This window comes from Colius striatus, chromosome 3 (genome assembly GCF_028858725.1).
Source record: "Colius striatus isolate bColStr4 chromosome 3, bColStr4.1.hap1, whole genome shotgun sequence".
Taxonomy (NCBI): domain Eukaryota; kingdom Metazoa; phylum Chordata; class Aves; order Coliiformes; family Coliidae; genus Colius; species Colius striatus.
In genome coordinates, this window is record NC_084761.1 from 7,995,195 (window position 1) to 8,019,040 (window position 23,846).

Consider the following 23,846-nt stretch of genomic DNA (forward strand, 5'->3'; position numbering starts at 1 on the left):
CAAACTTAGGTTGTCTTAACATCATCACTAGACACAGTAAGTCAATTTTGAAGGTTAGAACTACATATTGTGTCTTTATAACAGTTCATCGTTATTCAATTCTTAACTGCAGAAAATGCTAACAACCAGTCAGCCGGTGAAACTTACAGAAATAAGAGAATTGGTGGCAATAGTGCCTGTTAGTATTTATAAGAGCTGCATTTTGTGGGAGAACTGGGCCAATTAAAAAGTGCCAGTTACTCAGTTCACTGTCTTTAATTTAGAGGGATGGATAATCTTTGCTGTCTTAAAGATCAGTCTGAACTGAGAGGGAGAAAGACTATTTAAATCCCTAAGAGTTTGCACATACTGAAATATGGGAGGGTCAGAATCAAGCACAGTCTGTAAATTTTTGCATATCAAAAAGCAATGTAAGCTTATGAGGACCAGCGAAGCTTTTCTTGAGAAATTAAAGCAAAACTGGTTCAAAATGAAGCTTATTCAGTACAACTTGAAGGAGCTGCATATAATAAAAACTCTATTTAGCTGCACTTTGAAAGTGGACTGTCTACAAGTACTATCCTGATTCTAACAATTAGGATGAAGACTAATGGACTATTTTTTAAACTTCCCAGAGTATCAGTAGTAAATATCAAAAGAAATCTTCAGAGCTTCTTCAGAATGTCTTAAAACATTTTCAGTTGTACAATTGTGGCGAGCCCATCTCCTCTCCCAAAAGTTTACAGTCTGGTGACTGTATCTGAATTCACAGATAACACAAAACTGAAACAGGTTTCTCTTTTTGGGGTTTTTTTTTTGTTTTTGTTTGTTTCTTTGTGACTGTGGAACTCCCATTCATTTCACTTACAGCTACATTGTATGGACAGAAGAAGTTATTGTCCTTCAGTTTCATATGACTACACTTGTAGCTACAGTAATGCATGGAATTTAAATAAATTTTATTATGTCTGCAAATCTCTGGGCTTTTATTTTTTTGGATAAATCAGAGTTGAAAAGTAACTCTTTTTTTTTTATCCTACTAAGTGAAAAAAACTCACAGTTCCTTGGATCTTCAACTAATGAAGACATTAAAAGCCAAGGAAACTTACTGCCTTGTTCCTGTTGTGGATTGATTTAAGATTTCCATATATCTGACTGCTTGCTTGAAATAAGCTCATGGATTTGAAATTTGCAAAGACCACTATTAGAGAATACTTACTTAGATTCCTAAATTGTTAGAACTTGTAAAACTTTTTAAGCATTGAAATGCATCTCAAGGCATCTCTGCTGTTCACCAGTAGAATTTTTCTTCTTTTGAGCAAATTTAATGAGGGATTCTAAAACCTCATTATTTTGAGTCTGGACTGAGTATTTATTACTAAACTGAAAAATCATCTGGTAGGTTGAAATACCAGTAGATAGAAACTGAACATTTCCATTACTCATCCCAGCTAGTGCATTTGCTTACCATTTCCATCAGCCCATTTTATATCACCTTATCTGTTAACGGGAGGCAAAATAATTTATTTCAAATTCATTAACAGAGTCTACATTATGTCATTAAAGGTACTGCCAACCTGTAGGGGATTTTTATTTGGGTATACAACATTTGCATAGCAATACGAAAAATGTGAGGCATAAAACTACATAAACTGGCTGCATTTTGGGTAGAAGAGCTGAAAAGTACATTATATTTGAATAGTCCTCACGTGCCATCTCAGCTTCTTTCACTTCATCCCCATTTTACATTTTATAGTCCCATTTTTACTAATATTGAGTACAGATAAATCTAGATGAAAGAAGACCAAAAAAAAAGATAATGTGGCTTTGTTTGAAATAAATACTATTTGCTGATTCACTGATGTAATAAACTTTTTGAAATGACCATTTTGAATACTTCCTTTTGTGAAAATGCAACATGGTGCTTTGGAAGGTGAGAAAAATGAAGGAGCTGTGCAACTACAAGGGCTGGAAGGAGGAGACGTAGGCAGTTGAAGGCACTGAAGCTCCAGGAATCGTAGGAGCACTGCCTGTGTAACTGTGCTAGCATACAGTACTGGTAAAGTATTCCTGGGTACTGGTGTGGATGTAACTTATACCAGCAAAACTGTGAGCATGTTTCTGTAGAAAGGAGGAAACTGGGGTGTTTTTTTTCGCCTCAGTATAATGGCCTTTACAGCAGTTTGTGTGCAGGGTACTGAGGAGGTTCACACCTCTTTTCCCTGATCGTTGGACAAAGTTTGTGGCGTAGGTCTGGCTTAAGTGTATAGCCACAATGTAACTTATAAAAGCATCAACTGCAGTTCTATAAATGAAGATCTTGTGTGTCCTTGAACTGAAAGCCTTGGTCTATGTAACAGTAATGTTTAAAAAAATAGCAGTACTGTTTTGCAACAGGAAAGTAATTACTTGTTTCTGCAAGTTACCAGAAGTAAAGCACATTAAATGATGGAATGGGCACACGAATCTGGTGACTAACATTGCCATCAGCTACCTACCTGAAACCATTCCAGCTACCTTGGTCATCTTTGCAGACAATCGGGAACAGCTACACAAACGTGAGGGCACCGGTTTCCTAAGACACTGATTCTGGTAGTAAATTGTATTCTTGAGCACCAAGCTATTGTAATGGTGTGGCAGTGTTGTAAGAAAAATGGCTGCTCTAAGGAGGTTTATCCATGGGGATATTTGCTGGTCATGAATTTATGCCTCTCTACAGCTTTTTTCCAGTGACATAAAAACCCAGCAAAAATTGCTCAACGAAGAACCTCTGTTTTAAACTACTTATGGCACGAGTACATCTATTAAGAACTATGTAAGTTATGAGAAATATGTTTTTATAAGTGTTTATTACTGAATATTACCTAAGAAAAAAAAAACAGTTGTTTTGATGTCCCAAGTATTTGATTCTGTATTGCTCTGGCGTTCTGGTTCTTGATGCAGAATGTTTAAGTGATGGTGTAAAATGTACTCCAGACAAGACTGTTTTCTTCCTGCACTGATACTTTAAGGCTCTTACTTACTCTGCTGTTTTTGTATACCCTATAGAGGATTTGGTAAAGAAAAATATACCAACAAAACTGGAGTTACTACTGAAGATTCTATATTGTGAACCTGTTTCTTTCCTTGTGTTTATTTTAATGCACTGTAAACCTGACAAAGTATTTCTTTTCCAGCTAGAAAAGAGTCTAGTCCTAATATAAAATGGAAATTTATGCTAACAAGCCCAAAATCTATTGCATATATGTAACTTTTAATAATATATACCCTTTCATTGTCTTTCCTTCCCAAAAAGCTTTAACTTCCAATATAAATTGTTTTTTTCTCTGTCTCCCTTAGTTATGTGCACCCAAACAGGTCCCTTGACTTCTGAATAAGAGTAATAAGAGATAAGAGACTAACTGTGGAATGAAAAAAAAAAGTACTTGAGGCCATGTTGCTGTCATTTGTTAAGCCTGTAGAGCTGATGATAGGTAAAGGATTAAAACAAAACTTTGCAGCTTTGTGTCAGAAAGACAGGTACTTCTGTTCTTCTGAAAAATAAAAAGTAGTCTTTGAGTAAGTGAGGAACTTGCACTGGAAGCATCCAGCTGTCTGACAGCTAATTAGAGCCTAGCTTGAGGCTTACACTAGTATTGCAGAGGAGCACAATCTACAGAAAACAAGTGATTGAGCTCCAGATCCAGCAGGTAAATTCTCTTTTAAGATCTTTCATCAGGGAGTTGTGGTTCCATTTCTGCATGTTCTTTGTGCTAGCTGAGTTGGAAGAAGTAGTTACAGAGAGCTGAGATTTTGACATCTGCCATCAAACAACCTGGAGGAACATAAGGCTGGTACTGGAACTTCTGAGATGCACACTAAGGGAATAATGTTCAACCTCAAATACCTGTTCACAGCAGAAACACTACCTTGACATCCCTTTTGCTCTAAGTATGAAATGAAGGATATATTGAAAATATCCTCCTAAGTAATGAGATAGAAGGGCTTGCAATTATGTCATTTTAATTCTTAGGATTTTAATGAGTGTGACAAAGGGCTTAAGGAAAAAATACATTCATAATCAGAAAAGTTAAATTGAGGACTATGAATATGTTTAGTGCATGCTGAGGAAAGTAACAAACCTCATCTCCCTTGTAAAAGCAGCTATCAATTTGTTAACTTCCCGAGTTAAATGCAGTCTTGTAGTTTATATTCATTGCATGCACAAGCTTTATAGTTTATATTCATTGCATGCTGTATTAAGCTGAAATATTTCTTACCCAGAGATTAACTTACTTTTCCAAGACAGCTCTGTTAGCTGTCAAACACCTTTCAAGAGAAAATGTTCATACTAAGTCAGTTAAACCACATCTAGTAAAATGTCATGTCAGACTTAAAAGGTTGCAGAAAAATGTACTTGGATGAGGCTGATATGTGAAAAAAGAATTGAATCTAAGTCACTAGTAACAGTCCTTTTCCTTTTATCCTGTTAGTGCCATGCTGACCCAGGACAGCCAGGCTTCAAGCATACTACTCAATCATGTCTTTCAAGACTAGCTTGGCTTATTTACAGAGAGATGTCCCAGTCATCTGCCCTGCTCTGGTTTGTGTTAACGTGTCACTCGTACGTTGATGTTTTATTGAAACATGGCTGCTCTAAAATACACAAAGCCCATGCAGAGACAGGAGCAAAGCTAATACAATTATCAGATTATAAACCACCACAGTTAGTATCGTATGCAAATTTCTACCAGCGCTGATTGTAATAAGGCTGCCCTATTTGGCTACCCCACATGCTCCTGGCCTTTCAGTAATTTCTCAGATCCATTCTTCATACAACTACCTGGCAACAAAGGATACCTCTTCTTTTTCTTAGCCAGTTTTGTTTTGTTTATTTGTACAAATCACACAGCATAACATTACATTTTCGGTCTTTATATGACCAGATCGTTCTTTCCTAAGTTTGGGAAAGTGCTGAAGCCATCAACTATTCTACTGTAGCACCATTCTGGCGTATTTCAATCATAGGTGAGCTTTTATTCTCCTGGGAAGGACCTGGGGGTCAGCAAACGAAACACGAGCCACCTACACGTGTTCCCTGGAGGCAAAGGTGGCCAGCAGCATCCCCGGCTGGACCAATGCAAGGCGAGTAGTCGGCCATGGGAACGGAACAGGATGCCTAGACAGGGAGCGCAGCGTCCCTTCCCGGAGCCTGCGAATCCCCGGCGGGACACGGCCCTGAGCAGCCCCCGGAGCGCTGCCCGGGGCCCATCCGGCCCGTGACGCCGTGCCCCGTCCCGCGAATCCCCGGCGGGACACGGCCCTGAGCAGCCTCCGGAGCGCTGCCCGGGGCCCATCCGGCGCGTGACGCCGTGCCGGGGGCGCGGGCGGGGCCGGAGCGCCGCAGAGCCGCCCCGGACGTGCGCCGCCGTGCCCCGGAAGGCGGGCGCGGGGCCGCGCTGTGCGCAGGCGCGGGGCCGCACGTGGCGCCGGCGGAGCCATGGCGGGGCGGCCGGAGCAGCTGGAGCGCGCGCAGGTACGGCGGGACGGGCCCGCGGCCGGGACGGGACGGGGTCGGGTCGGATCGGGTCGGATCGGCCGAGCCTAATCCCGGCTGCCGCCGCTGTCGTTGCAGGTGAAGAAGGCGGTGGAGGCCCTGCTGGCTTTCGCCAGAAGTAAGGCCAAGGGAGGCGCGCAGCTCCTCAGCGAGAGCGAGAGCATCCAGGTCCTGGTGACGGTCTGGAAGGTGCCGCGGGTGGCACAGGTCATCAAAATGTAAGAAGTGCTCCCTCGGCCCTGTGCTTACCGGGGCCCCTCGTGGCCTTTGGGTTGGGGAAGAGCCCTTTGCATGTTCCGAGCTGAAGGGGTTTGGTTCGCACTGCCCAGCACTGGCAGCTCCGTGCTGTGAGCGAGTCACACTTGTGGTGTGACTTGGCCGTGCCCTCTTTATTGACACTGAAATATCGGGTTTGTTGGTTGCCAATTACAGGGCATCTATCTGTCAATCCTGACGCTCAAGACAAGAAATCAATCTCTTTCTTAACCTACCACTAAGTAATTAGAAGGGTGTCTGTTTCTTTTTTTTGTGGTATCCCCAAAGTGAAGATATGCCATGTTGAGAGAGTTTTTATTTATTTATCTGGGCCCCAGTACTACAAAGACTTGTCTGTTAACTGGATGCAGCCACGAGAATGGTCCTCCTCCTCCCAGGATCTGTGTGTAACTGCTCCTGTCTGGGCAGAGGGATTCAGTGGGGTGTCTGACTGGAGCCTTAGTGTAGGATTGTTGAACTTCATGGTTCTGTATGTGTTAGATTCATAGAATGGTGGGGGTTAGAAGGGACCTGTAGAGATCATCCAGTCCAACCCCCTCGCCAAAGCAGGTCTGCCAAGGTTAGGTCACACAGGAACACATCCAAGTGGGTTTTGAAGACCTCCAGAGAAGGAGACTCCACACCCTCCCTGGGCAGCCTGTGCCAGGGCTCCCTCACCTGAACAGTGAAATAGTTTTTAATTATGTTTAAATGGAACTTCTTGTGTTCCAGCTTTTGTCCGTTACTCCTTGTCCTGTCATTAGATACAACAGGAAAAAGTGCTGCCCCAACTTCCTGACACCCACTGTTTAGATATTTGTAAATATTAATGAGATCCCCCCTCAGTCTCCTCTTCTCCAGAGAAAAATAGTTTATTATCAACCAGCACTCCCAGGTCTCTCTCTGCAGAGCCGCTCTCCAGCAGTTCGACCCCCAGCCTGTACTGGTGCATGGGGTTGCTCCTTCCCAGATGCAGGACTCTGCACTTGTCCTTGTTGAACTTCATGAGGTTCCTCTCTGCCCAACTCTCAAGCTGGTCGAGATCCCGCTGAATGGCAGCACAGCCTCTGGGGAATCAGCCAGTCCTCCCAGTTTGGTGTCATCAGAGAACTTGCTGAGGGTCACTCTGTCCCCTCATCCAGGTTGTTGATGAAGATGTTGAACAAGACTGGCCTCAGAACCAATCCCTGTGGAGCTCTACTGGCCACAGGCCTCCAACTCGATTCTGTGCCACTGATCACCACCCTCTGGGCTCTGTCATTCAGCCAGCTCTCTATCCACCTCACTGTCCACTCATCCAAGCCACACTGCCTGAGCTTTCTGATGAGGATGTTATGGGAGACAGTGTCAAAAGCCTTGCTGAAGTCAAGGTAGATGACATCCGCTGCTCTCCCCTCATCTAGCCAGCCAGTTATGTACTCATAGAAGGATGTCAGGTTGGTCAAACAGGATTTCCTTTTGGTGAATCCATGTTGACTCCCCCTGATAACCATCTTTTCCTTCAAAACTTTATCAACAGCATTGAGGATGAGTTGTTCCATCACCTTTCCAGGGATGGAGGTGAGGCTGACTGGCCTGGAGTTTCCCTGTAGTTTATACTTTAGAAAGTATAGGTTCCAGTATAGGTTTTTTAGGTCCAAAGACCAAAAAAAAAAAGCCTTGTGCATTCCATGTCCGTCTCATATTTTTGTTGTAGACCCCTGCCTCATGGCATTCGACCAGAAACGGCTGAGGTTTGCCTCTTTACAAAGGATGAGCCAAATTTATCAGCAGAACAGACTGAAAATCTGTACAAGAAACTTTTAATCCGGAATGGAATTAAAAGTATTAGTGAGGTAAGAGAGATGCTATGGTGTAGTCATTTCTTTCCTCTTGTACCCTCTTGAAAATGCAAAGTGGTTGTTGTTTTCTGTTGTTTAATAGCCCAGTCTCGGTGGTTCTGTCTTAAAGGTCTCTTGTAAGATTTTTCTGACTATTTAACTTGTAGTTTTTCTAAACTAGAAAGTTAACTCAGAATAGTTTCTTCAGTTTGAAATGGGATCTTTAGTGATCAGATGTAATTGCTGGGTAAGCTCTCAATATTTGAGTGAAAAACTGGAAAAACTCAAAATGTAAAAGAAATTTTCAATTCTTTGCAGCTGCATTGGATTGTTTACACTGCTGGCAATAAAACTAGAAATTAATGTTATTGCTATATTTAACGTGGATTTAGGTGTTACCACGCACTCAAGTTCTGTTTGGGGGTTCACAGTTACCGTGCAGGAGACACATTGTTTGCCTCATAAACCAAAAAGTACTGTGTCCTCTTTCCGTTTGTTGTCTTCAGCATTCCAAAATAACACACCATGGGAGGCTCTCAGTTAAGCAAGTTAATTCTGTGCAGTTGTGAGAAGTACTCTAGGATGTGTTTTCAGCACTGGGGCCTAAACTGTCCCTTGCATTGCAGATCATCCCATACAAAACTCTCAAAAAGGAATACAAAATGTTTGAAGCAAAGCGGCGCCTCCTGAACAGATTTGATCTCTTCCTGTCTGACGACCGTGTTAGAAGGCTCTTGCCCTCCCATCTAGGAAAACACTTCTATGAGAGGAAAAAGTAGGTGTTTAAATTCTCTACATCTACTTTTTCTTTCTCTTGTTTTTGTTAAAGTTTAGATTCTTCTTGGTAAAGTTTTGGTTCGGTGGATTTGGGTTGGGGTGGTTTTGTTTTGTTGTGTGATTTTTGTTCTTTTAATATATGTTTTTAATCTCCTCTCTTCCTCCTATTTTTTTTTTTTTTTTTAAGAGTCCCTGTATCTGTAAACCTGAAAGCCAAAAATCTTGCCCAGGAAATCAACAAACACGTCCAGGGGACCACACTCTCAGTTACCAACAAGGGGTGCTGTTAGTAAGTATGAGTAGATTACTACTTGACTTGTTTTGTGAAGTTGTACCTTAACTGTAGAAATGCTGTTCACATATTAATGTAATCATTAAAAGAGGTTAAGGCTCACCATGCCAGATATGGACCATTTTCCACCTTAGCCTCTACAATAACACAGTAGTTTATACTTACTGTACTTCTTGTCTCCTTTTTCCTTATACCTAAGAAACTTCTAGGCAACTGTCAGTATTAGCATGTACAATCTCAGACAAGTATTACTGTTCAATTACACAAAAATTACTGCCAAAATAGTCTATTCTTTTAAGATTTTCATGTGTTGTGCATCTAGGAGGATCTAAACTGGTAATATGCTTAGTAATACAAGGCAGGAGTTGCACATTTAAAGGCAGAGGGATTAATACAGGTAAATCTATGCTGTTACTACAAAAGGCTTTGCAGTAGCCAGCCATCCTTTACAAAAGTTAAGCTGATTACAGATAAGTAGTCTTTTTTCATTTCTGAGCATGCCTAAAACCAGGTAACTTGAAGTATGCTTATTTCCCCACGTATAAATATTGCTCTTCACTTCTTTCAGTACAGCACGTGTAGGTCATACTGGAATGAAGGCTGATGAGGTACTAGATAACATCATTGCAGCAGCTGAAGTGATTGCTAAGAAGTTACCAAAGGTACTGCTGGTTGATTGCATTAAGGCCAAGTCAGTTCATAATTCAGCTTTGTTATTTTTACATAATATACTGTGGTTGTTGTTGCAGGGTTGGAAAAATGTAAAACTCCTTCACCTCAAAACACTTAAATCTGTCTCACTTCCAATATTTACTGCAAATGTCTCCAACTTGGATGAGCTGGATAGCGAGCCATCTCTCAGGAAAAAAGAAGTAAAAGTAAAGGTAAAGGTAAGAAAAAGAGTCTTCAAACTTCCAGTAAAACCAAACTGGAACAACTAACTTTTTGGCTTCTTTTTATGTATTATAGTGTCTGATGGTATTGGATTTAAATGTTTCAGCAGTCAGTCCCAGGCATGGAGGCTACAAATGGGTTAAGTGTTCCTGACTCTTGAGTGTTTCAAATACTCAATTGTTTCAAATACTCAATAATACTTATGAAGTTACAGAAACTCTCTGACAGGTTATAAAGCAAACTGAAAATAAGTTAACTGTTTCTAGTCCTAGACTGTAGGAAGCTGAGATTCATTCTTAGGACTTTTGTTTATTCATATTTGCCTTCTGGAAATAGGCTCGTTAGCATCTACATGGATTCAGACTGTGCACCTGAGTAATTCACAAGCTCATAGACTTGCATAAATGAGGGAGGGCTTTATAAAAAAGGAAATAATCAGCTATTCTTTTGTAGTGAGTTCTGCTTTTTGGGTTCTTTAGTCTAAAATATATGTGGAGTGTATGTAATAAACAGTAATCTTGATATTATTGTCATTTACTTCTGAGCTATTTGTAATGAGCCTCTGAAGGTAATGCATTTTTTCATCTTTTACATATGGTTGGCCAGTCCAGGTCTGTTGAATAACAGCATTTAAATGAATGTTACTACAGAGTCTTATTTGTAACTATACTAAAACAATCATTATACATTTAGAAATGTTACAGGGATTTATCTGAAATGTACATTCAATTAATTCTAGAAGGGAAAGAAGAAGAGAATGAGGAAGGCAGCTAAAAAACTGAATTCAAAGCAAGCCACTCTGACAACTGAAACGAATGCTGCTGTTGCTGCTGCCCAGGAGCCTGCAGTAAAAGAGAAGGCAGAAGTAGTCCAAGAATCAGGTGATCATGATGATGAAGAAATCCCACAACTGGTGCCTATGCAAGCAACCAGCTTCGCTGAGCTGAAGGTAGGGCTCTTGTAATATTGATAAACACATTTCAGTTCAAGCTAGATGTTGAACTGTTTAAACCATTTGTTGCTCTTTAGGGAGAAGCATGTGTCCACACACTTGCAGTGAACTAGAGTATTTGTTACTACATCATAAAAGCAAGAGTTGAGTGTAGGGGGAGGTGTGCCTTGGGGAGGTGGTTAGTACTGGGGATTTTTGGTTTTGAGCTCTTTTAACTTACTTTTTAGTTAGCCCCTCTTACAGACAAAGGAAGCCAGTGGTTATTGACCTTTTACTTATTATTCTGAATAGCAGCAATTTTGTCTGGGGCAAGTAACAAGGCTGAAGTCAGAAGAAAGGGCAAATGATTAAAAAATGGCTTAATAATACCTAATCAAATAAATAATCGTTTTTAATTCAAGATTTCCTGCAAAATGACATTTTAGTGTATTTTGATGTATCATCCTTCTGCCTGGAGTGTAAATCTTGAGGAAAAACGAGTGGCATTTTCTAGGATTATGTGACAGTCATGTAATATAAATTGAGAACTGGCAGCCTGCATGAAGTATTGTATGGACTTCCTTTTATCAGTTTTGGGGATAATGAGGATCATGTCATTAACCTGTGTGCAAAACAACCAGACTGATAATATTCAACATTTGACAGACATCTAGGAAAGATACCATGATGAATAAAAGAGTAACACTTAGAAATTCAAATTAGTTATACTGCATTCATGATTGAAGCATATCCTTTAACTCTTAACTATGTATCTCTTCAGGGATGCCCAGACTAAATCTGTAATTCTCTGCAGGTCCCCAAAAAAATTCATACAGCCTATAAGCTGCAGTCTTGCACTAGGCTGACATTAGCTCCTTTGGTGTGATTGCCAGAGCCCTATTTCCAGATATCTGTTGGATTGTGTGAACTGTTCTTATGACAGCAGCCCTCTTTCATGAGGGCCATTTGGGAATACTTTGTGAACTCCAGAGAATACTAAGCCTCCTGCACAGATAGGAGTGCAGTCAGGGTGTGTGTACAACTGACCTCTGGTCAACCTATTAAGCCTGGAAAGAAGAAGCAGCAAGAAGAGGACTGTGGTTTAAAGCTGTAGTAGCATAGATTAGGGACTTGACTGTCCAAGGGGATCCTTGCATCTGTGAAATACCTGTGTTTGCTTATTATTTTAGGGCTTATTTCATTTTTTTTTCACAATTTAGTTCTATGTTTAATCCTCAGCCTCCTGATTGAAATGTGAAGATTAGTTAGGAAAGAGCACAGTTCAATTGATAGAAGGCATTTGTCATTTGTAATGGTTTTCACTAATCCTTCTTGAAATACAGTAAAGATGTTTGGGTGGAAGGGTAATTTTTTTTATGTTGTAACTACAGAAAATGCAACCAAGTCCAGAAAAAGGTGACAACGTGGTTCAGAAAACTAAAACACCTCTTGGTAAGAGAAAGAAACAGCCTGTAGCTCTGGAGACTCCAAAGCCAAAACAAGTTACAGAAGAGCATGCAGACTTGCAGACGTCGGCAAAACAGAAAAAAGCCAAGCAGCTCAGCGTGCCAAAGGAAGCAATAAAAGAAAAAGATATTAAAAAGACTCCCAAAAAGCCTGAAGCAAAGTCGTTTGCAACACCTAAAGCTGGCAAAGCAGTACAGTCATCCAAGAAGTCTTCAAAAACACCAAAGCAAGCACCCAAGAAAGTGCGCCAGCCACAGACAGCATGAGTGTTGTCTGTTGTAACACATTATATGTAGTTATTCAGTGGTGTCTTTTATTGACCAAGTAAAATACCTTCTCAACAAAATCTAATCCAAACAGTCTTTTTCAATGAGGTTTTGTAATTATTCATGTGTGTTTCCTTCTAACTGATGAGCTGGAACAAATAAACTCATAGTCTTAATTGGCTCTGTTTCTTACCTTTTATTTTTTCCTGCCCCAAACTAAAAACATTGAAATTATTTTAAGTGTCAAAGGGCAGGGAAGGGACTATTCCAGAAAAAAACAAAACAAAACACAGCAAAACAAAATACTGAGAGGTATTTTACAAGTGACATCTTTCTGAAGCAAAGCTTAGTACTGGAACAGACCAGGGCTAAAGCAAGAAGCCTACATGCTGAGAGCAGCAGGTCAAGTTCATGTGTGGTTTAAAATGTGAAATAGTTGGTCCTGTTTTATTTAAATTGCTCAATATAGTGAAAACGAGTTAACATCAACCACTTTTCTTCCAAATATTTAAGTTAGCAGCCTGGTAACAAGCCAAACAATGGGAGTTTTAGCTATTTTTACGTAGGGTATTTGTGTATTTTAAAAAACCAGCATGGAGAGTTTTATCACTGCATGCTTTGACCATTTATACTTTATGACACCAAGGAAAATTTCCTAACCTTCACTTTCAAGCTTTACTTCTGTTACCATAAAATTGAGGGTATCCCTGCATGCTGGTCACAATACTGCTTTAATCCAAATGAAAAACACCAAAGATTGAATGAATTTGAGGTATGCCAGCTAAGCAAGCCAGTCCCATCAAGGCATGAAAAATACACACTGCAGGCTGAAAGGTTAAATACTTGATTTTCTTTAGAATAACCAATTGTTTCTCTCTGTATGATTACTTCATGTCATTCTCAGGGTGAGAATACAAAGCAGATTTTTGGTGAATGGTCCTGGTGGTAAAAATCTTCATTTTACTCAAATCCAAGTAGGATACAAGTCATAAGACACAAGGAGATTTATCAACAGAATAACCAGCCTAATTTGCAGAGTTAAAAAAACCTATCTTGTCTCCTATTTAGGACATCCCATATCAATAGATTGGCTACATAGAAAGTAAGGAAGTGCTAAATAAATAGTGGTAAAAGAAACAGTAAAGACTATGAAAACTAATTTGCTTGATCCATGGCATCAACTTTCTGTAACCTCTTGTTCTAGTCTACCATTAACATTTTTTATTTAATCAAGAAACAAATTAATGGGATGAAGCTGGAACACAAAAGGTTCCACTTTAATGCAAGAAAAAAACTATTTCACTGTTGAGGTGAGGGAGCCCTGGCACAGGCTGCCCAGAGGGGTTGTGGAGGCTCCTTCCTTGAAGATCTTCAAGACCCGCCTGGACGTGTTCCTACGCGACCTGATCTAGGTGACCCTGCTTCTGCAGGGGGGTTGGACTGGATGATCTCTAAAGGTCCCTTCCAACCCCAACCATTCTATGATTCTATAATCTTAGCCAAAAAAGTGAATTTGATTCAATGAACCCTATTAGGTCCATGCTAACAAAAATAATCCTGTCATGTTCTAGTCCAAGCTGCAAAATAGCTATTTCACTTCCATAATGGCAAAGTAAGATAATAGAGAACTTGCCTCCTCTCTGGAAATATGGTTTTGTATCTGAACATTTGTGTTAAAATGTTTCTTAATTTGCAGATGTGCAGAGAATTGTGAAGTTAAGATCATAACTTCTGTGTAATTGATAGTGAACTGTATTAGCTTGTAGGTGCTGGAGAAACACGGCCTTTGCACTGAAATCAAGCACTACCTTGAAACTGCAGCACCTTGAGCCAATCTCTGTTGGGGCTGCAGTAGTTTGTCTTGCCTTATGATAGCAGCACTGGAGTTCATACAGCTAGCTAAGACATGTAAAGCAGCTAGTTGACACCACTACAAACTAACCCATTGGGGGAAAAAATACACTGTCTAGCAGAATTGGTTTATGTTACAGAGTATCCAGGATTCTGAAGGTTAAATAAGATGTAATACTACTGATGTGATTTATATTCTTCCCAGGAGTAAGTACTCTTTTATTAAAACATATATATATATATATATATAAAAGTCAGAAAATCAGTGGGTAATAATCTGACTTGGCTGTTGCAGATCTTCACGTGGAGAAGTTTGCAGTAGTGCTCAGAAGTGGTACATTACCATTGATACACAGAGTTACATTTCAACTCCTCAGCAGACCTATGTGTTGAAGGTCAGTGTTGAACGATGGAGTTGAATTTGTTACGTTCATTCAGGAAACTATTTCTTAGTAATGTTTTTCTTGCTTGTTTAAGAGACTTGGGAAAACCTGTGACTTTCCTAATCAAGAAAGGAGGAAATAAGGAAAAAGAATAGGTTCCTTTTTTAAAAAGAAACAAATGGAGGTACATTCAATGTGTTAATAACGTCAGCAGTGTCGTGCTTTGAACAACATTGAGTTCTTGCTGAAAAACAAATTTCCATGGACACAGGGAAGAGAAATACTGTCTGCCTAGACAAACAGGCTAGTTTATGCTTGCAGCTGGTCTGTAACCCTTCTGCCATGCTTATAGAAATCACTGTCTTTGTGTTTGAGAGGACAGGGGTGATGATGTAACTTGCACTTTCAGATCAGCCTTTAAGTTCAGCATTACTAGGCAGAATAACAGCTAATAATAAAGTAAATACCTGAATGCTATCAAACAAGAATCTTAGCAGGAAGAATGCAGAGAAGATGATAGAAACTTGTTCACAAACTCATTTTGTAGGAGCTAATTACATCTGTCCTGGTTTAGCCAGGAGCAGCTTTTGGCTTGGTAACAGGGGGAGCGGGTTGCAGTGAAGACCCTCCCCCGGCTCCTAGGTTCAGACCCACCTCCGGCCCGGCTGGGCCAATCTGGCGCCTCTGCGATCACTATTTAGGGAACGGGAATTTGAAATGCGAATCGGGAGGTGGAGAGTGATACAAGATGGAGGCCACCACGCGGACCCTTCAGCCAGAGAGGGAGGAAGGAACGAGAAGCAGTAGACCGGAGACCCTTCTGCAAGCCGTGGCGAGAATACAAGCTGTGCCCCTGAAACCTATGGAGATTCGTGGCAAGACTGAGAGCCACCAACAGCTCCGTGTGGGTGAGCCCGGACGGGCGGGGGACTGTGTGGGGAGATGGCCATGGCCCAGGCCGTGTTGGAGAGCCTGTGTGCCACAGAGCAGCCCCACACGAGAGGCAGAGAGGAGCTGCAGCCTTTGGAATAAGTGGGCATCGGAGCAGCCCGTGCAAGTCTGCCATGCTTGTGAGTTACCCCACGGACTTGCAGGGAGGACTGGTGTGGAGTTCACCCGTCCTGAGGAGGGACAAACGGCAGAAGCTCTCGGAAACCGACTGACTGAACCCCCCACTGCCTGCCCCCCCGAACCGTTCAGGGGGGGGCAAGGTAAAAACACCGGGATCAGGGCTCTGAACCCGGGAAGAGGGGAGGGGTGGCAAGAAGGTGTTCTTAAAAAGGCTGGTTGGACTCTCCATTGATGTATTACTCTGGGTTGTTTCATTTTGGTTATGTTTTGGTTGATTTTGCATTAAATTATTTTCTGTTTTCTTCCCCAAAACCGAGTAGCCTGGTCTGTTTTGTCCTGAACCTTAAGCGGCAATTAAGCCCTCCCTGCCCTCGAGCAATCCTCAGCCTCTTCGGTACTCGAGGCTAATCGTGGCCTTTGTTCCCTGATGGGCCTAAACCACGACAACATCTTAGGCTCTAGGGGGAGGTAAATTTGGTGCACAAAATAAGAATGCCACAGGGCTAAAACGATTACTTAAATAGCTCTTTTTCCAAAGAATCTGAGTGAAGATTAATAATACTGATTTCTGTTTAAAATTACCTCAGTATCTGTTACTCTGTTGTAATTAGATCTGCCTTCTCACCCTATCAACCTTAAGATTAAGCAAGATCATCACGATTATTTCTCTCAAGAGTTTATGTGATTATTAGAATTCCTACTGCCATCAGGACAGCTATGTAATCCTAAAATCAGCTTGGCTTCCTAAGAGCTCTTCTGATTCTAATGGAATAAACCCCCCCCAAACTAAGCAGGTTTATGAATCTCATTCAAATTTGGACAACTGATATATTCTTTTTCTTGGCCTTCTAATTTTTGTCCCTCTCAAAAGTGTATTTAACACCATATTGTGAGGGAGAAGTAGAACCACAGGTGTTTTAAACTAGGTTTAAACTTTAAAATAAAAAAAGAAGGAAAATAATCAGGAAGAATAAGAGGATGGACTTTTTGGTACCATTATTATTCTCCAGACAGAAGTAGTATTGGGTCTCAAAGTGAAAGATATTTTATTGCTGAAGTACTTAGAATGGTTTTAGCTTTTTTTCTTCTTAAGGGGATTTCAGCCTGTGGTTTCCTAAGGACATAACCTTTAATGGAATAACATCAGTAACACAGGCAGTCACTAATGCAGAAGTGCTTTCACTTAGTCTTGATTCTCAGTGTTCAGCAGGAGCGATGGTAAGTGAACCAAATGCTATGATAGGAATCAAGAGGCGGTAGCCTTCCTCAATGGCATCGTTCTTGGCATGCTGTACTTACACAAATGTGTGGAAGATGCACATGCTCTTAGGCCTGTCAGAATTTCCATCAGCTTGATATTTCCAGTGACTGGAACAGTGTGGCTTACCCATCATTAAACAGTTAGATGTAAGGGCCTTGTGAAAGTATGTGCAAGAAGGCTTACAGCCAAATATAGTTCTTGTGTTTGAGGACGTGGGAGTGTTAAAAGATAGCTGCCAGGTCATTAGCTGGCAGATAAATGAACTGAAATAAGTATCTCACCATTTACAGAACTGTTTCACTGTAGTCTGACTACTTTTTTTAAGCCAACCACCTCAAGCACATAGCTAAAGTGGTCTGTATGGCTTTGCAGATGTGTATTATAGTTGTCTTGCAAATCTCTGCCTCCTACTAATAGCTGTCTTCTCTTGTGAGTGTGAAGGTCTCTAACATGTACATTTACTGCAAGACCACATGTAGAGTGTCTCCCCTCCAGGTTCTCTGAGCAACACTGCCTCAACTGCAAGCAGGTCAGTGGCTCCAGCTCCCTCATGCTCAGTTGCATGCCAGCCACCATGACTTGCAAAGGATGCCTCAACTCCAAAATGCCGACAGCCGATCTTCAACCCTGGCTGCTGCTATTCTCTTTCCAAGGGGAGCAACGCTCGAGAGAAGAGCAGCTGCACCAACCGCCTGGACAGGGCAGGAGGAAGGAGCTCATCGGGGAGCATGCACCACCCTTGGCAGGGAGAAGACAGCAGCAGGCACCGGGCGAACGAGGTGCCAGGCAGCCCTAGAGCAGCTGAAGACCAGCGCGGGGAGTGCCCGTGGCGGCGGCAGCGCTGAGGGCTCCGAGCTTCCCGCCTTCCGCCTCAGCGGCCGCTGGGGGCGTGGCTCCGCGCAGGTGCGCGCGGCGGGGCGGGGCCCGGGCGCCCCCTCAGGTGCGGCGCCGCCCTTCCCTCAGGTGCGGGCGGCCTGAGGCGGCGGCGGCTCCCCCGCGATGGCGGCCCCCGGCGGGCTGGGCCGCTGCGTGGTCGCCTTCTGGCTGGCGCTGGCCTTTGACGCGCTGGGCCTGGCCGTGCTGCTGGCCGGGGTGTTCGCCGACGTGTTTTTCTCCGACCTGCTCATCTACGCGGGCGGCATCGGCATCTTCCTCAGCCTCATCTGGTGGGTGTTCTGGTACGCGGGCAACCTGGAGGTGCCGCTGGAAGAGCTGCGGGACGACGTGGGGCTACCGCCGCCCAAGGGTCGCGGAGACAGCCTGCTGCGGGGGCTGGTGCACAGCCTGAGCCTCCGCCTCTCCTCTGCCTTCGCGCCCGCACCGCGCTCCCGCGCCGCCCCCGACATGGAGCTACAGCGCACCGGGGGCCCGCGGGGCCGCCCCGTCGACTCCGGCAGGTGAGAGCGGGGGAGGCCGCTGCCCGGGGCCGCGGCGAGGGGCGAGGCCAGTCCCGGGGCGGGCCGCCGCGCTGGGCCTCCGGCGAAAAGGGGTCAGGGGATGGGAAGCTGGGGGCCGAACCTTGAGTTTCTCAGGAGCTGGAGGAAACTCTCTTACCTGAGGTTCTATTGAAAACTCGCTCGCAGCTGACAGTTTAAAAAAGTTATGAGGAGTCTTTCTCAACTCGGGCGATAATACAAATCAAGTGAGAGACGGCCCAAATTGATTAGGTAGGGAAGATACTTCCTGTAGATATCTAAGACGGAAAAGGCAGGCTGGAGAAAAGCATGTGTGAGCATGATGGAGTTGGCTCGCTGAGCACTTACTGTCAGATTGCAGGCATGAAGCCGTGGGGTTCTGAATTGACCCTGAACTGGTCCTGACTAACTCTAAATGCTCTCAGAAGTAAATGTAGGTTAATGAAAGTAACTGCTACCCACATAAGCTCTTGTGGGGGGAAGCTCTCTCTTCAGCATCATAAAATGCTTCTTTCTTGGAGAAAAACAGGAAAAAAAGAATAATTGAAACACTGGTCTGTATTTAATGAAGGGAGTTATTTCTACTAGCTGCAAACTCATAAATGCACTTGATAGTTTAACCACTTGTCTTGAACATCAAAAGACTCTAGTGTGTTCGTTACTGTGATTTGTTTATTTAAGAAGAAAAGCATCCTTGATGCCTTGAAAATGGGGGAGAGGAGAGAAATCAAGCTTTCAGTTCACCATGGAAAGTCCTTTTCTGAAGGAACAGTAAAAACAATTTTGCATTGTGTCTGAACTACTCAAAGATTATGAACATCTCTCAGTTCTGATTCATGGTGTACATGATCAATGTTTTCTCCTGCTCCTTGGAACTAAATGTAGAAGCTACTCTTGGTCTACAGAAACGTTCATGTTTTCTTTCATGAAAGCCACAGAATTTTCCTGAGAGGAAGTTCTGACAGTGGAGATATACAATATAGATGCCTACTGCTCAACAGAAAACTTGTAGGAGGTGGAATACGAACAGCAGCAGTACAGCTTTAAAAGATTTATTGCTGCTATTTAGTTTATTATTAACTATATCTGCAATTAGAAAATGGGCTGTTGGAAATGAGCCATTCTCCTCTTTTTTAGACTTTTATTTCTTAATTGGCTTTAGAACTGACAGAGAGCTACATTTCCAGGGAAGAAATTATGTTTGTTAAATGACTGTGCCTAACCTTTTTCATTTAAAGATGATGATAATTATAGGTCCTGCTTTCAAAATGCATACATAAATGTGTATTTTGCTGTCATAAACTTCTAGTAGTGAAAGTTACCCATTATTTTGAAGTATTTCAAGTCTTACATGTTAGTGATTCTAATTAGAAATAATCTATGGTTTATTATTAACTAGAGAGGCAAATGTATAGAGCGCTTTATTACAAGCTGTCCCAAGTAAACAGCAGCTTCTAATGCTACAGTAAACAAACTTTGGTACAATTGCATTACTAATTGTAATTCAGAAGGAACCAAGACAGGGAGTGTACAAGGGTTGTAACACATTGTAACGTGAACTCTATTTTACCTTGCAACTATTTGTTATTCTTTATGGGTTTTTAACTTTCATCTCCAAAGATAACTCGGGGTTCCCTTTTGAAGTAAGCCTGTATGAAGTACTTTGTATCTTCTCATAAACAACTGTCTGAATTAGATCTCCCTTGCTGATAGACCAAATCCTCACCCCATCTGGAGATATTTATGAACTTAACCAAACAGGTTAGGCATGTTTGGGCAGATATTGTCAAAGGCGAGGAAGAGAAAAAACCACCACTACCACAAGAAAAAACCCCACCAAACCAAAAAACCCCAAGAAAACATACCAAACATACCCAAACCACCATCACCCCAAAAACCTAACTGAAACAAAAAGACCCAAAGACACATCCCTATCCTGATAGTGGCCATTAGAAGAACTTCCTGATCCAAGCCATTAAGTTTGCACCTAATATTTAAAAAATCTCAAAACCTGCCAGTGTCTGGAAAATGAACTGTTGCCTTTATAAAGAAGTTTCTTTTCAGAAACTGCATTTTTTTTCAGTTAGATAATTTTCTGGGTTTAGCCACTAATATCTTTCTGAAGTTATTAATGGAATACCATATGCTGTTCTTATTTCCTGTCTTAAAACTTATATGGGAGTCAGTGACAAGGACGAGAATTCTCAGTATATGGAAGGAGTTATATTAAAGGAATAACATGTAGATTAGAATCTTTGAACTTCATTAGATTCAGAGTATGAAATATTCTAGAGGCCTCCACAGTTGTAAGTGGGATGGAAAGGGTACATAGGGATGCCTCTCCCAAGACATAGCAGGAATCCAGGAGTTGTCACATGCTATGTAACTAGCGTGGGATTATTTGGCATGAGGAAATGTGACAGATTATAATTTAGTGATTCAAATAGCCAGAGTAAGAACGCAAAAGAGATGCAATAACATATTTGGCTCAAGAAGACCTGGTGCGATAAGCAGCAATTGAGACAGTATCCTTAGGAGATACTATTTGCATGCTGTTATTTTCATGCCTTTATTGGGACATTCAAACTTGGGGATTGGGTCCCAATTGGCTGTTAAATAACAGGATTAAGACTGACTTCAGATAGCAGTTGTGAGTTTTATGTGACTATTTGTTCTAATGTTATTTTGGAGTAACCTTTTCTTAATGTATTATCTTCAGGGTCTGTTGAAGACACGACTATTGAAGTTACTGCCTCTGAAAGTGGGGGAAGTGCTGCAGACTGTGGAAAGAGAATTCCCTACTCAAGGCAATGGGATTCCCTCATTAAGGAATAATCTCTGCAACCATTGTGGACTCTGTATAAAATGGACACATAGAGCCATATCTCTGCCAAACACACCTTTTTCAGTGTTGGACTGTATTTTGTGGGTATTCTTCACCATTTCAAAACATAAATCAGATCTCTTAAGAAGTGAGAACTAAAGAAACAAACCAAATTCACAGAAAAATACTGCAGCATGTAATATGGAGCTTTAAAAAAAGTTTAATAACTTGAGAATGTTTGGATAAATGCTCTTGCACAATGAAAAGCTCTTGCACTGTTTTACCAAGGTCTGCAAGTAAAATTTACTGTGAATTTTTATGATGCCAGTGCAATACTTTTGTTTGTAAGGGTGCTTTTAAAATATCTATGTTAAACTATTGATGCAAAGTTTCAAACGTAGTAGAAGTTGTTTATAGTGTAAATACACAATTTACAGTGACTTGTAAATTTTCATCATTATTTTGGAATAAATTGAAATATGAGATTTTATAAGTAGATGAGTAAAAATAGTGATGTTGGCTTCATAGTTGCAAATGATGTAATATGATGACTCTAAGAAGCATTTTTAGTCCAATGACATTGGGAATTATTTTCCTAATGCTTAAGCATTTGAGGAGAAGAACTGCCAAATAAAAATCTCTGTTGTTAACAAATACTCTGGTGCTTTTAACCATATTAGCAAATTTACATTTAGATGTAACTGAGAACTAGCACTTGATGGGGGGGAAAAAAGAACTGTGTTAAAGTTATTATACTTAAAATTTGTGCGTGGAGAAATTCCTCATGAGTTCCTTTTGGTTTTGAACAAACACTTAGGAGTTTGAGCTGACTGTTAGCAAATATAGGCAGATCTTAAAATTTTAATGTACAATTGTTCTTATGCCACTCCTCGTCAAATACTAGAGGTGGATTTAAGTACTAAGAGTACTGTGGCTGTACTTCCTTGTGAATGTCCTGTTGTAGATTACTGGAGTCACTTCTTACTATTCTATGCATGTTCTACTTTTGCACATTTTCCAAATGCTCTCAGTTTTTCAACAAGGTTAGAGGAACACTAAACTTGAAGGTCTGTAATGGGATTAATTCGTTGCTAACTGTAGTTTTTAGGAGTTGTATACAATTGTTTTCTCTTTTAGGGGAACTGCAATGTGACACCCCTGAGGTGTTACAGTGGTCTGATCTTTAAAAAAAGCCAAACCACGCAAAACCCCTAAACGATCTCCAGGTTGTGTTTCAGTGTCATTTGCAACATTGGGCTTTTTTCATTCAATTTCATTGCTCTGAACAGAGATAACTGCTTTTTCTGATTTCCCATAGATTCACTTGTCAACTGAATTATGAGATGTAATGTTTAATAACCGGAATAATTACTAGCAGCAGTAAATTAAGCCAGAACTTCTGTGGGCAGCCATTAACATACTTAGTCTGGTGACAAAATTTTCTTCTGGTCTAGTGTTGTAGTAATAATTACTGGAGTAAATCAAGCAGGGTTTTGTATTCACTGTAGATTACAATGTAATGAATCTTAAATTCAGTGTCAATACTTAACGATTGTTGTGCAAGATGGTAGCTAGAATGTTGTTGGTTGTTGCAACTCTGCTCAAAAATTGCACTGGATTCAAAAGCTCACTATTAGGAACAGGGTGCCTGTTTTAAAAATTGAATGAGCCTTTCTGTTTGCAACTGTCAGCCAGTTACCATTTCATGCTGTCTGTTTGCCTTCTAAATAAGGAAGGCTAATACTGAGTACAAACTGAGAACGGAATTATTAGCAGTTTAACATTAACGAATGCTGAACACTATTTTAGTTTCCTGGGATCCTTATCAGCCGTAGCTTAATGCAGCACAAAGTCTGTTCCAAGAACTTTTATATTGTTGATTGGAAAGAGGCACTTGTACATGCTCAGGACTGTTTGCGGTTGTGTGAACGCCAAGTTTTACATCTGAAGGTAGAGTCCCTTTAGAGGTAAAGAACAGTCTAAACAAAGGTAAGACTGTAAAGAACCAAACCCTGGTTACAGGAGTAACAGTATACGGGTTCCTGTATATAGCTGGTTAAGCCTTAAAACTTACTCAAAACAGCATCCTATATCCACTAAAGGAAAAAAGCTAAACCATTAACTTTTAATTATGTAGAAGGATTAAATGTCTAGGCTCTTTAGATATGGACTATAACCAAAGAAAGTTTTAATGTGGAGAAATGAGTCTAAAGTTATTAACAAATTCTATACAAAAATCCGTTTGATGTGATTTCTAGGAGTGAGTGTTGCTGGGAGGTAATTATGGCAGTAGCAGCTTGTGAATAGGCAAATACGTGCAGCTGGTTGAGGGAGAAGTTCAAATAGCATCATATGTTGCTGTAACTAGCTTATGTGAATTGAAGTAAACATTACATAGCCAATTGAATTTTTAAAAACCCATGTTTTTAGCAGGTGGAGCATTACTGAGGAACTACACAGAAAATGCATGGCTCCATATTTATCCAGGTTGCTCTAAAAGATATTGAAAGCATTTATATATGTAATTCCTTTTGAATTATACCATCTCCGAGCTGCTACATCCCTTCTATGGTCAGTTGGTGTGTATAGAAATAAACCAAAAACAATGGCCATTGAAATAAATGGAGGTAATTATTTTAACAGTACTGTGTGTGTGTGTGTGTGTGTGTGTACGTACACACAGTGTGTTGAGAGGTAAAGCAGTTACTAGTTCAGCATCAGAAGAGTCAATAACACAATTGTGCTAGTTTTGGCTGGGACAGAGTTAAGTTTCTTTACAGTAGCTGGCATGGGGCTGTGTCTTGGATTTGTACTGGAAACAGTG

The 23,846-nt window shown here is 41.2% G+C and overlaps 2 protein-coding genes across 3 annotated transcripts; both read left to right on the forward strand.

Annotated features, from left to right (window-relative positions):
* Window positions 1-5,429: 5,429 nt before the first annotated feature.
* On the forward strand, window positions 5,430-12,393 carry RSL1D1 (ribosomal L1 domain containing 1). The gene is made up of 9 exons (XM_061993101.1): window positions 5,430-5,494; window positions 5,594-5,733; window positions 7,467-7,605; window positions 8,217-8,365; window positions 8,555-8,656; window positions 9,228-9,321; window positions 9,409-9,549; window positions 10,293-10,502; window positions 11,876-12,393. Exons 1-9 carry the CDS (start codon window positions 5,459-5,461, stop codon window positions 12,215-12,217), a joined length of 1,353 nt encoding a protein of 450 aa, XP_061849085.1. The 5' UTR covers window positions 5,430-5,458; the 3' UTR covers window positions 12,218-12,393.
* Window positions 12,394-17,773: 5,380 nt separating this feature from the next.
* On the forward strand, window positions 17,774-23,590 carry LOC133625172 (transmembrane protein 238-like). 2 transcript variants are annotated; one of them, XR_009818479.1, is made up of 3 exons: window positions 17,774-18,180; window positions 20,918-23,011; window positions 23,453-23,590. XR_009818479.1 is itself a non-coding variant. In XM_061993397.1 (2 exons), exons 1-2 carry the CDS (start codon window positions 17,783-17,785, stop codon window positions 20,925-20,927), a joined length of 408 nt encoding a protein of 135 aa, XP_061849381.1. In that variant the 5' UTR covers window positions 17,774-17,782; the 3' UTR covers window positions 20,928-23,590. The 2 variants fall into 2 exon arrangements, 1 of the variants encoding a protein (XP_061849381.1); XM_061993397.1 differs by having other exon boundaries at window positions 20,918-23,590.
* The last annotated feature ends 256 nt before the right edge of the window (window positions 23,591-23,846 follow it).